Source organism: Budorcas taxicolor, chromosome 11 (assembly GCF_023091745.1).
Source record: "Budorcas taxicolor isolate Tak-1 chromosome 11, Takin1.1, whole genome shotgun sequence".
NCBI classification, from domain to species: domain Eukaryota; kingdom Metazoa; phylum Chordata; class Mammalia; order Artiodactyla; family Bovidae; genus Budorcas; species Budorcas taxicolor.
In genome coordinates this window covers 80,417,133-80,429,814 of record NC_068920.1, presented here as the reverse complement: position 1 = coordinate 80,429,814, position 12,682 = coordinate 80,417,133, and the positions used below count along the sequence as shown (strand labels likewise).

At 39.2% G+C, this 12,682-nt stretch overlaps 1 protein-coding gene across 2 annotated transcripts in view; it reads left to right on the top strand.

Annotated features, from left to right (window-relative positions):
• The window catches only part of ATL2 (atlastin GTPase 2), a 70,021-nt gene that overhangs the window by 44,161 nt on the left and 13,178 nt on the right, over window positions 1–12,682 (top strand). For both annotated transcript variants that reach the window (XM_052647456.1, XM_052647457.1), the window contains exons 3-4: window positions 8,780–8,914; window positions 9,155–9,259. In XM_052647456.1, the coding sequence (XP_052503416.1) occupies window positions 8,780–8,914; window positions 9,155–9,259 (240 nt within the window). The remainder of the gene's footprint in view (window positions 1–8,779; window positions 8,915–9,154; window positions 9,260–12,682) is intronic.

Here is a 12,682-nt window from a genome sequence, read left to right as displayed (position 1 = left end):
ACCAGTCCATCCTAAAGGAAATCAGTCCTGAATATTCATTGGACGGTCTGATGTTGAAGCTGAAACTTCTGTACTTTGGCCACCTGATGTGAAGAACTGACTCATTTGAAAAGACCCTGATGCTGGGAAAGATTGAAGGCAGGAGGAGAAGGGGCTGACAAGAGGGTGAGATGGTTGGATGGCATCACCGACTTGATGGACATGAGTTTGAGCAAGCTCCAGAAGTTGGTAATAGGCAGGGAAGCCTGGTGTGCTGCAGTCCATGGTGGCAGAGTCAGATATGACTGAGCGACTGAACTGAATTGATTACTTCTCATGTTTCTTTTATGCTTTTCCCCCTTCTCCTTCTGGTATTCCCATTATACCTATTTACTGGTTTAGTCACTCAGTCGTGTCCGACTCTTTATGACCCCATGGACTATAACTATAGCCCACCAGGCTCCCCTGTCCATAGGCTTTTCCAGGCAAGAATACTGGAGTGGGTTGCCATCTCCTCCTCCAGTATACCTTCCTATATATTGATTGAACCCATGTCTCCTGCTTGCAAGCAGATTCTTTACCACTGCGCCACCAGGGAAGCCATAACTATTTATACCTTTTTATAATTGTCCCACAGTTCTTGAATAGTCTCTTCTGTTATTCTTATCCTTTTTTGTCTATGCATTTCAGTTTGGGAAGTTTTTGTTGATACATGTGTGTGTTCACTGATTCTTTTGTTGATGTGTCCAGTCTGTGGATAAGTATATTCAAAGTGAAAGTCGTTCAGTGGTGTCCAGCTCTTTAGGACCCCAGGAACTATACAGTCCATGGAATTCTCCAGGCCAGAATACTGGAGGGGGAACTTTTCCCTTCTCCAGCGGGTCTTCCCAACCCAGAGATTGAACCCAGGTCTCCGCATTGCAAGCGGATTCTTTACCAGCTGAGCTACAAGGAAAGCCCAGGTATATTAAAGGTATTCTTTATTTCTATAATAGTATTTTTTCTGTCTAACATTTTCTTTTGATTCTTTCTTAGAGTTTCCATCTCTCTGCTTATATTACTTGTTTTTGCATGGTTTCCACTTTTTAAAATTAGAACTTTTATGATATTTACCTTATTACTTTAAATTTCCTGTCTAATATTTCAAAATCTACATCATACCTGAGTTTGATTCTTTTGGTTGCTTTGTCTCATCAGTCTGTTTTTCCTCACCTTTTGATGAGGAAGCCAGGCTTCAGTAATATGTGAACCGTGAACTTCCTGATGTTCAAGCTGGTTTTAGAAAAGGCAAAGGAACCAGAGATCAAATTGCCAACATCTGCTAGATCATCAAAAAAGCAAGAGAGTTCCAGAAAAACATCTATTTCTGCTTTATTGACTATGCCAAAGCCTTTGACTGTGTGGATCACAATAAACTGTGGAAAATTCTGAAAGAGATGGGAATACCAGACCACCTGACCTGCCTCTTGAGAAATCTGTATGCAGGTCAGGAACCAACAGTTAGAACTGGACATGGAACAACAGAATGGTTCCAGATATGAAAAGGAGTACGTCAAGGCTGTATATTGTCACCCTGCTTATTTAACTTCTACGCAGAGTACATCATGAGAAACGCTGGACTGGAAGAAACACAAGCTGGAATCAAGATTGCCGGGAGAAATATCAATAACCTCAGATATGCAGATGACACCACTCTTATGGCAGAAAGTGAAGAGGAACTAAAAAGCCTCTTGAAAGTGAAAGAGGAGAGTGAAAAAGTTGCCTTAAAGCTCAACATTCAGAAAACGAAGATCAAGGCATCTGGTCCCATCACTTCATGGGAAATAGGAAACAGCGTCAGACTTTATTTTTGGGGGCTCCAAAATCAGTGCAGATGGTGGCTGCAGCCCTGAAATTAAAAGACGCTTACTCCTTGGAAGAAAAGTTATGACCAACCTAGATAGCATATTGAAAAGCAGAGACATTACTTTGCCGACTAAGGTCTGTCTAGTCAAGGCCATGGTTTTTCCAGTGGTCATGTGTGGATGTGAGAGTTGGACTGTGAAGAAGGCTGAGCGCTGAAGAATTGATGCTTTTGAACTGTGGTGTTGGAGAAGACTCTTGAGAGTCTCTTGGACTGCAAGGAGATCCAACCAGTCCATTCTGAAGATCAGCCCTGGGGTTTCTTTGGAAGGAATGATGCTAAAGCTGAAACTCCAGTACTTTGGCCACCTCACGCGAAGAGTTGACTCATTGGAAAAGACTCTGATGCTGGGAGGGATTGGGGGTGGGAGGAGAAGGAGACGACAGAGGATGAGATGGCTGGATGGCATCACTGACTCGATGGACGTGAATCTGAGTGAACTCCGGGAGTTGGTGATGGACAGGGAGACCTGGCGTGCTGCGATTCATGGGGTCGCAGAGTCGGACACGACTGAGCGACTGAACTGAACTGTACTTATCAGACATGAACTATCAGAAAATCGGAACTGAGAGTTAAGCTTTTACTATGAAATTTTATGTTAATCTAGTTCTAGCTCGGAGATGTGTTTAATGTTTGCTGCTTTAGATCCCATAGACTTCAATATTCTCTCCCCTCCTCCATTGTCCTTGGGTTTCCCTAAGAACTCCTTAAATAGAATCTGTGTCTTGCTGCTGTGTCAGTTGTAATCCATTGATTGATGTGGTGGTAATATGTGTGTGAGGAGAGCTTTATCATTTTATTATTAAATCTCAGTTTTGTAAGTGGACCTGAGTCCCTGGGCTGTGACCTTCAGAAATTTTTTTTCTCCCTTTGCTTGAAACAGGAAGGCTAGAGGGAACTGGAGTTGATGAATTGGACTTTCCCAGAGTTAGATAAAGCTCTGATCAGGCAGTTTGCCTTGAAGGGCTGGCCTTTGTTAGTGGGGACTGCTCTCAGGGCTTACTTGCCCCGTGTGTGTTTGAAAATGGTTGCAGGGAATTCCCTGGTGGTCCAGTTCTTTGGGGCTCAGTGCTTTCACTGCCATGGCTTGGGTTCAATCCCTGGTCGAGGAACTAAGATTCCACAAACCATGTGGCAGGTTCAAAACAAACAGAGAAAACCTCAGGGAACTTCTTGTGGTAAAAATGAACCTCCACAGGAGCTCTTAGGTCTCAAGCTAGTTTCCTTTAGCTTCCAGCAGTTTGTCCATATTAATTTAAGTGTTTCTTCAGTTTGCTCTAGGAGTTTCTGCTTCTGTTAAACTGACTTTCGGCTTGCAATTCTTTGTATTGGCCTCTCTCCAGAGTTCAGTGTGCAATTTTCCCTGTGACCCTGATTCTCTGATCAAAGAAAGAAAGGTCATTGATTTTCATGTTGAGCTTTTTTCTTGTTGTGAGGCTGATCCGCTTTTTTACATTAGCTTTATACATGGGAGCACTGAGACCAGAAGTCCAGTGGAAGGCTATAAAATCAGGTCTCAACACCAAACTAGAAGAATTTTCCCTTTCCTGTTCTAGTAGCACTTAAGTACACTTGAAAAATTGTGGTTAAAAAATGCATAACAATTTCCCTTTTTAGTCACTTTTAAGTGTACAATTTAATGGCATTAAGACTGTTGATATTATTGTGCAGTCATCACCAGAACTTTTTCATTTTCCCAGACTGAAGATCTGTACACAATAAACTCTTTCCTCCAGCCCCTGATAACTGCTTTTCCACTTTCGGTCTCTATGAGTTTAACTACTCTAGATATTTCATGTAAGTATAATCATACAATTTTGTTATTTTGTATCTGGCTTATTTTACTAAGCGTGTCTTCCAGGTCAAGGTCATCGTTTAACCAGAATCATAAGAAAAAAAGATTATTTAAACTTACTCTTCTTTGGCGTGTAGCTAAGTTGATATAGTTGTCCTTTGTCTGAGCTTGTGACTTAGGTCAGTCATTATGCTATCTGTCTGTCCAGCCCCAAAAGGGAAGAGTTGGATGAGGAGATGGGTAAGATGTTAGACAGTTATAAAGTTGTTTTCAAAGTCTAATGTTTCTTAATTTGCTCTAGGACTTGCAGAGTAGTCTTACGTATTCAAATGAAAACTCTTTAAGTTATGCTTGGTGGTCAGAATGTTAATATTAGCTTATTCTATCGTTTGGGTGTTTGCTGTTAATAACCTACCTCCTAAGTTAGGTACTAGTTTATACAGATTAAGATTTTTATCTGTTATGTTTTTATGAGGAATGCTGCATAGCTTGGAAGGATCTGCCATTTTGTGGTACAGCTACTTGGATCTTTAATTTCATCCTTCTGTCCATTTTCCTTATAGCTGTGTTGAGTTGTTAGGCTTCTCAGTGCACCTTTGTCTTCTGGCCAGTCCGTTGTTGAAATTAGGAGACCTGGCTGGACCACCAACTCAGTGTGCAGATTAACCTAGATTTTGTTTCACTTTGTTGCTAGAGAATGTTATCTTTCCTATGGTGAAATAAGAATTTGTTTCTTATTGTTTAGAGCAGGTAGGGGTTCTTTATTGTTGATAATTATATTATATTGGTGAGTCTTTTTGGCAAGGATTTGTGTTTTTTCACTATAATATTTGACTACATTCAAAGTTCAAGTCTTTCCAGCTGAGATGCCTTTTGCAACTGGGACTTATTCAGTAAGCTTTTTTTTTTTTTTAACTGGAGGATTAAGATAATTTTTGAAATTTTTAGTTTTTGTACCTGTATTAATAAATGGTATCAGGTTACTGTTTTTCAAGGTCTTAAGTTTGCTTCTGCTAACTTATGACAGCAGATAGTATCTGTTATGAGCGAGGCTCCTTCTCAAATTCGTTAGCATGCTCCTGAGGGCAGAGATATTTGTTCTTTTTCACTGCTCTGTCCCTTGAATCTAGAACAGTGGCTGGCACACAGTAGGGGTTCAATAAATATTTGTTGAATGACTTATTAAATATACCAGTGTTCAGTATGTTAGAGAAATAACAAGACTTCTTAATTTCATGTTTTGAAATTTCAAAACTTAACTGGTTTTAATTAGCTAGGTTCTCTGATTTACCTTTTTTCTCATTCTTTTATTGACTGATCAATTTAGTACTTCTGCTTCATTGACTACGCTAATGCCTTTGACTGTGGATCACAACAAGCTGTGGAAAATTCTTAACGAGATGGGACTACCAGACCACTTTACCTGCCTCCTGAGAAACCTGTGTACAGGTCAAGAAACAACAGTTAGAACTGGATGTGGAATAATGGACCAGTTCAGAATTAGGGAAGGAATATGTCAAGGCTGTATATTGTCACCTTGCTTATTTCTATTCAGAGTGCATCATGAGAAATGCGGGCTGAAGGAAGCACACAAGCTGCAATCTAGATTGCCAGGAGAAATATCAACAACTTCAGATATGCAGATGATATCACTCTAATGGCAGAAAGCTAAGAGGAACTAAAGAGCCTCTTGATGAGGGTGAAAGAGAAGAGTAAAAAAGCTGGCTTAAAACTCAGCATTCAAAAAAGTAAATCATGGCATCCAGTCCCATCACTTCATGGCAAATAGATGGGGAAAAAGTGGAAATATTGACAGACTTTATTTTCTCAGGCTCCAAAATCACTGCAGATGGTAATTGCAGCCATGAAATTAAAAGATGCTTGCTCCTTGGAAGGAAAGCTATGACAAACCTAGACAGCGTATTAAAAAACAGAGACATCACTTTGCCGACAAAGGTCCGTATAGTCAAAGCTGTGGTGGCTCAAACAGTAAAGGACCTGCCGGTAGTGTGGGAGACCCAGGTTTGATCCTTGAGTTGGGAAGATACCCTAGAGGGGAAATGGTAATCTTGCCTGGAGAATTACATGGACAGAGGAGCCTGGCAGGCTGCAGTTGACCACTGAAGAATTGATGCTTTCGAACTGTGGTGATGGAGAAGACTGTTGAGAGTCCCTTGAAGAGCAAGGAGTCAAACCAGTCAATCCTAAAGGAAATCAACCCTGAACGTTCATTGAAGGACTAATGGTGAAGCTGGAGCTCCAGTACTTGCATCGATCTGATGTGAAGAGCCGACTCATTGGATAAGACTCTGATGCTGGGAAAGACTGAGGGCAGGAGGAGAAGTGGGCAACAGAGGATGAGATGGTTGAATGGCATCACCAACCCAATGACATCAGTTTGAGCAAAGTCCAGGAGATAGTGAGGGACAGGGAAACCTGATGTGCTGTAGTGGGTGGAGTCACACAGAGTTGGGCGACTTAGTGGCTGAACACTAGCAATGCAGTAAACATCTCCATTACAGGGTAAACCAAGAAGAGTAATATATAGTTAGTACATCTTTTTTTAATGAGACACCAGTTCTTTTTAAAGTTCTTTTGGAGATAGTAAGGTTAATAAGCATCTTACTTAGCCTATGATTTCAGTCATCTATACTTTTTAAAATTTAGCTTTACTCTCTTATTCATGTATTGTTTCTAGCAGTGATTGAAAGGATTTTATTTCTTCCATCTCTCTTACCCATGTGCAAAAAGGAATATGTTGAAGCTTAATAATTTAAAAAATTTAATGTATTTATTGAGCAAATATTTTGAGTACCTACTGCGAGCCAGGCACTATTCTGTGTTCTGGGGATACTATCCTGTGTTTTGAGAGGAAAAAAATGACAGAAACTTCTTTCTTCATGGAACTTAAATTCTCATAGAAGAGATAGGGAAAAAAAATAAGAAAAATTAAGTAATATGTAGAATAAAAGCAGATTTCTCTAATAGGATAAATTCTTTTAAGTTACTTGTGTAGGTTGAATCACTTCATTAAATATCAGTTTGCCATTGTTGGGGAATGAGTTACTATGTGTGAGAACGTAGAATAAGGAAGGCACTTTGGTAGAAACAGTTTTGTAAATCAGATGGAGTTTATAACCCGTACTCGCAATACTTACCCTTACACTGCAGTGCAAAGCCATTTAAAGGGAGCCACCTGAAGTGTCAGTAATAGGCTTTAAGAGTTCAGAAAAGTTGGAGTTTCTTTTCCTGACCACCCGCTCAGTCTAGGCTGAGACCAGATGGAGCAAAGGCATAGCGATGCTAAGCAACCTATGTATTTGGGAATATTGACCTTTTTGTTGTGGGGCAAACTGGAAGATGTGTGTGTGTGTGTTGGAGGTACTTTAGGAGCAGAGATAGGGAATGTCAAGGTGGATTGTATACAACAGGTCTCCAGATGGTCCTGTAAAGAAATGGGGAGCCACAGACGGCTCTTTAGCGGGACCATGGCATGATTTTAGGTTTTTTGTTGAGAACATTAAGTGACAGTTGGGAAGGATGGGTTGGAGGGTACAGCAGGGAGGCTCAAGGTGATTTGGAGCATCTAAAAAGTATAGTTAGTGCAAGACTATAATTGGGCTTTTCTAGGGTGTACTGTTAATCTTCTGATCCCTGTGAAGGGTGCTTCTTGAAGCACAGGTCTGTAGTATATAGTATAAACAGAGTTGTACCATGGGTCAGCCTTGTGGCCAACAGAGGATGAGGGTCTTAAGTTGAAGATACTGAAAGTGAAGAAGAGAGTCCAAGAGAAATTTGTAAGTGATAGGATTGGTAACTACTGGGGATGGAGTTTTGTGGAATAATAATTATAGATGGTTTGTGTTTTACCATCTGAGCCACCAGATCAGTTTAAGACTGATCTTCATATTAAGTAGTGATAATTTGGGCAACACTTTTTTCTCCCGCCTTTTCCTCATTACGTCCACCTTACACATCTTTCTCCACCCCTAATTGGAGCTTTGTTATCTATTTTGGACTATATAGTAAAGCTTATTAGAAGTATTTCTGAAACAAAGGAATTTTTCCTGTGAGGGGTGGTACTTTGAGAAAAGGGTATATGGGCTTTAAATATACTTAAAGTAGAGGGCTCTTAATATATGTCAAAGTTAACTCATTTATCATTCCAGATTTAATTTTCTAGATAAATTAGCTTATGGTATATTAAATTTCATATAATTTTATAATATTACAACAGTTTAGTCCTGTAATGTATGTGCTGAAACATTTTATTATAGAAAAATTTAAATATACCCGAAAATAGTAGCGTATAATGAACTCCAGTGTACCCACCAACATTTTCCTGGTCTTATTTCATCTGTTTTCCTCTCTGCCCTTTTACTTATATATTTACTGTAACTAGATAAGGCTTTATTATTATTATTATTATTACAACCTCAGAGCCATTATTACGTCACACAGTCATCTTTACCCCAGCTTAGCACCATCTAATACAATACCCAGTGTGGATTCAGATTTCCCTTTTGGTTTTGAAAAAGACTTATAGTTGGATTGTTTGAATCAGATTTTATACAAGTCTTGTGGTTATTTTTAAAGTTGATGTTTTTTGAAGAGAAAATTAAGGCAGTGTGAAAACATTTTAGTATAAGCTATTCTAAGAGAGCAGTGCTGTTTTGACAGTCATTCTGTCTGGAACTTGGTTTTGTAGAAGGAGGTGTCAAAATAGCTGGTATCTTATTTTTATGATTTTGAACATAGCAAGTCTTTCCAAAGTGGGAAAAGTGAGTGTGACCCCACTTATCTAGAAGCCTAGAGTGTGAAAATGTGAGCAAATTTGAGAAGGTTCAGGTCCCTCTGTGAAGGATGTGGGATTTGGGACCGTTTTTGTAACTACTTGTTTAATGTTACAGTATATTTTATCTCCCTGGATGTACTGTCCTTATCTATAAAATAAGGAGTGGATGATTTCTTTCTTTTTTTCCTAAAATTTTTATTGAAGTGTAGTTGATTTACAGTGTTGTAAAGAGTGGGTGATTTCCTACATTCCTTTTGAGTTCTTATTTTTGTGTGTTTTATTTTATCTTTATGCTTGATTTCAACAGGATTCTCAGAGTTGGATTGGTGGAAACAATGAACCATTGACTGGCTTTACATGGCGAGGTGGTTGCGAAAGAGAAACAACAGGCATACAAGTCTGGAATGAAGTATTTGTGATCGAGAGACCTAATGGAACAAAAGTAAAATTCTTTTTATAGTTTTTTTTTTTAACTGTTTTTTCTTCCTTATTTCTTGAGCAAAACAACACAGAACTCTTATTATCTGATAACTTAAACATGTGGACTATTATGTCAAAATGTGTGAGATATGTACTTTTCTTGACTTAATTACTGATATTTATGGTAACCGTTTTATATTTGACTTTTATAAATCACTGTTGGTGAGTTTTTACTTAGTATTTCAAACTTTTAAATTCCTAGGTGGCTGTGCTGCTAATGGATACCCAGGGTGCCTTTGATAGCCAGTCAACTATCAAGGATTGTGCCACAGTGTTTGCTCTGAGCACCATGACTAGTTCTGTTCAGGTGAGACACAGGGATGCTCTAGCATGATCAGTTCACATAACTCTAATACCTTTGCTCTTCCTCAGAATGCTATTTGATGGAAGGAAAGAAGGACTAAAATTAGAGAAACTATTTATATTTCTTATTTCTCACTTAGTTTCTGTGCTTGCTGTCTGGGCTTACAATGTGAAATTTCGTACTTTTAAGTGCTTAGCGGGGAAGCAGTGAACCAGTAGCCAGTGTCTTTGGTATTTTGTTGTAGCATCAATGCTCTTTTTTTTTTAAGGAGTATATATTATTGTATATTATCCTTAATTGAACTCAAGGACATTCAGTTGATACTGTGGCTGCCAGATAGATACAGTAAAAGGCAGAGGGTATTTTTATTTTTTGGCTAAATCGACCAAACAGCAAAACCAAGTAATTAAATTTAGTTTTCTACTTGATGTGCATGGCAACTAGTACTTGATTATTTGAATGAATGGAGGTATGTTTATATAATAAACTAGGGTCATATTTAACTTAGGAAACCTAAGTGATGTTTATGTAATCTAGGATAGCACCTGTTTCCACTTAGAAAGGAGTAAAATTCTTTTCTTTTTTCACTTATGCTATACCCTAGTTATGTTTGGTGTTGTGTCAAGTTCTAGTCTCTTTGAGCTAGGCCATCTTTTTTCTGTATAATTTAGACTGATTGGACTGAATTAAACCACCACAGGTCATTTTGTATTTTTTTACTTTCCCTTTTATGGGCTCATCTGTGGTCGATACTTCTCTGGCTGAAAAAAGAATTATTGAAGTATGATGGTTAGGTCCAGCTGGTGGTGATGTTTCAAGATACATATTTGCAAATATTTTAAAGAGTATGTGCCTCTCCTGAGGCAAGAAATATTTCCTACTGATGAGAGACTATAGGTGATGCCGTCACAGTGCCTTGGCTTCTGTGCTTTCCCTTGGTGTCTGGAGTGTACGACTAGTCTCGATTAAAGTTCCCTTCTCCTTCCTCAATTCGAAGTATCTAGCTGTCAGTGGAAACAACTTGTGGATATTATTACGAGATAAAAGAGAAGGGGCTTCTTTTTATTATAGCGATGGAGATACCTGTCTCTATAAACTAAATGATGTTATTGGGGACCCTTAGAATCTCTCTTTTCCAATTTGTTCTACTTTTTTTTCTCCGATTTTACAGGGTGGCACAACTGCCATTTTCCTGAGGCAACCAGAAGCCACATTTTTGTGTTTGTATTATCACGTTATAGCCCTTCAGATTAGCTGACTCTCTGACTTGCTTTAATTATAAGCTCTCTGTCCTAAAACTTATACTGTGGCGTTCTGTTGTTTATTTAACTTTATGATAGTGAGAGGCCTAATTTTGGAAACTTAAAGCCATTTCCTTATTGTAAAATGAAAATTCTTGCTTTGCTTGACTGTCTCATAATGTGATTTTGTGTGCAGTCAGAAATGAAATCCGAATGCGATAATGCATAAAAAAGCGCTTTGTAAACTAAATAATCAAAAAGATTAATTTTTTATTGTTTTTTAAGGCCGCACTGACCGGCACGTGGGATCTTAGTTCCCTAATCAGGGATCGAACCCATTCCCCCTGCCTTGGGAGCACAGAGTCTTAATCACTGAATTTGCAGGGAAGTCCCTGAAATTATTTTTTATTATTACTTCTTTCCTGATTCTTGAGGCCGGATTTCTGTCCTTCCTTATTACATAAGTTATATGATTGATAGGCTAATGACAGACTGATCCCTTTGTCATTTATTTTTTCAAAAAATAATTGTTGAGCATCTTGTTAAGTACAGTGTGGTATACTGAGTACAACATAGTATACTAAGTACTAATGATCTACAGTAAACAAATCTTTTCTCTGCTGTTTATAATCTGGCCCTGACAATGAAAGGATCTGGGCCTATTTTTTAAATGCTGAGGTCCATATCAGTGAGAATAGGTTGGTCATGCTCTCAGTTTTTAAGTTTAAATAGAGTTTAATCACCTCAATCATTAATTCCTTTTTAAGTACCTGTTTGGAATTAGCTGAGAAAATCATTTTAAGTTTGCTGGCTTATAGTGGCTGTTTATTTTCTTGACCTCCAAGTGGTTAGGTTGGATCAGCACTTCTTTGCGGTTAGAATAGATTTTTCTCTATTTGGAGTAACGCTGTGTTCTTAGATACGTTATTTCTTAGCAGAGGCTGCAACTGTGGACACCTACTCCTTCTCTCCTTGGGTGGCCTAGGTGATCTCGTGAAAGATCTGATTCAGAAGGACTGGGGCTAGTGTGTCTTCTCTCCAGTCTCTCTCTTGCGAGTGCTTGAGTGAGTGATAGTCACTCGGTTGTGTCTGACTCTTCGTGACCCCATGGACTGTAGCCTGCCCCGGTCCTCTGTCCATGGAATTCTCCAGGCAAGAATGCTGGAAACGGTTGCCATTTCCTTCTCCAAATCCCTTTCATGCCCCTCTCACAAAAAGGAGCAATCCCTAATGGTGAAATTTTGGGGCACTGGGGTGCTGCCTGCATCCACTCAGAAGCCTGCATGGTGGGTAGGCAGTCAAGTCTGACTGTTCATTCTCCCTAAGCACAGCTCCAGTCCCAAGACACATCCCTTTAATTCCCATTGGCCACTGGCACTTTACAGAATTTTTGCAAAGTCTCTAAAATTCTGCATGGATGAGGTACTTGCGGCTCCATTCTAGGGTATAATGGTTTCAGAAGGTACCCTGAATGATGCTCCATAGATATTAGGTCTCAAACCCAGTTCTTCTTACCTTTCCCCTGCCCCAACCCAAACCATTCCACTTCCAGAATGCCAGGTCACATTGGTCCATCTCCCAATGGACTGCTGAACGCTTCTTCCTCAGACTTGGGGACTGAGGAGAGAAAAGGGGTCAAGAGCCATGAGTTCTCCATGTTTCTCAGCAAACAGGATTCTGGACCCAGACTGGACCCAAAGGGTCTCAGTTTTACTCATGGACAATACAAAGTTAGGGTCAGATGCTCCTCAATGCTCCTTCTGGTTCTAAAATTCTGTTTTTGATAACTGCATTTTTCACATTCCTTCAAAAATATGTGCAGAAACATTAGTAATTTTCAAATAAAGAAGCTATAAAATGTACAATATAATTCTTTTGAAAAGCTACTTTTCAAATATAATCAGTATTTAAATTAGCAATTTTTTAGCTTTTTTTTTTTTCATATAATGGCGGTTCTTTCAAACAGGCAAAAAAAATCCAACCAAAGGCACTTAAGAAATTACTTAAGAAATTATAAGACCTTCTCTGGTGGCTCATATGGTAAAGAATCTGCCTGCAGTGCAGGAGACTGGATTCAATCCCTGGGTTAGGAAGATCCCGTGGAGAGGACATGGCAACCCACTCCAGTATTCTTGCCTGGAGAATCCCATGGACAGAGGAGCCTGGCGGGCTATAGTTGATAGGA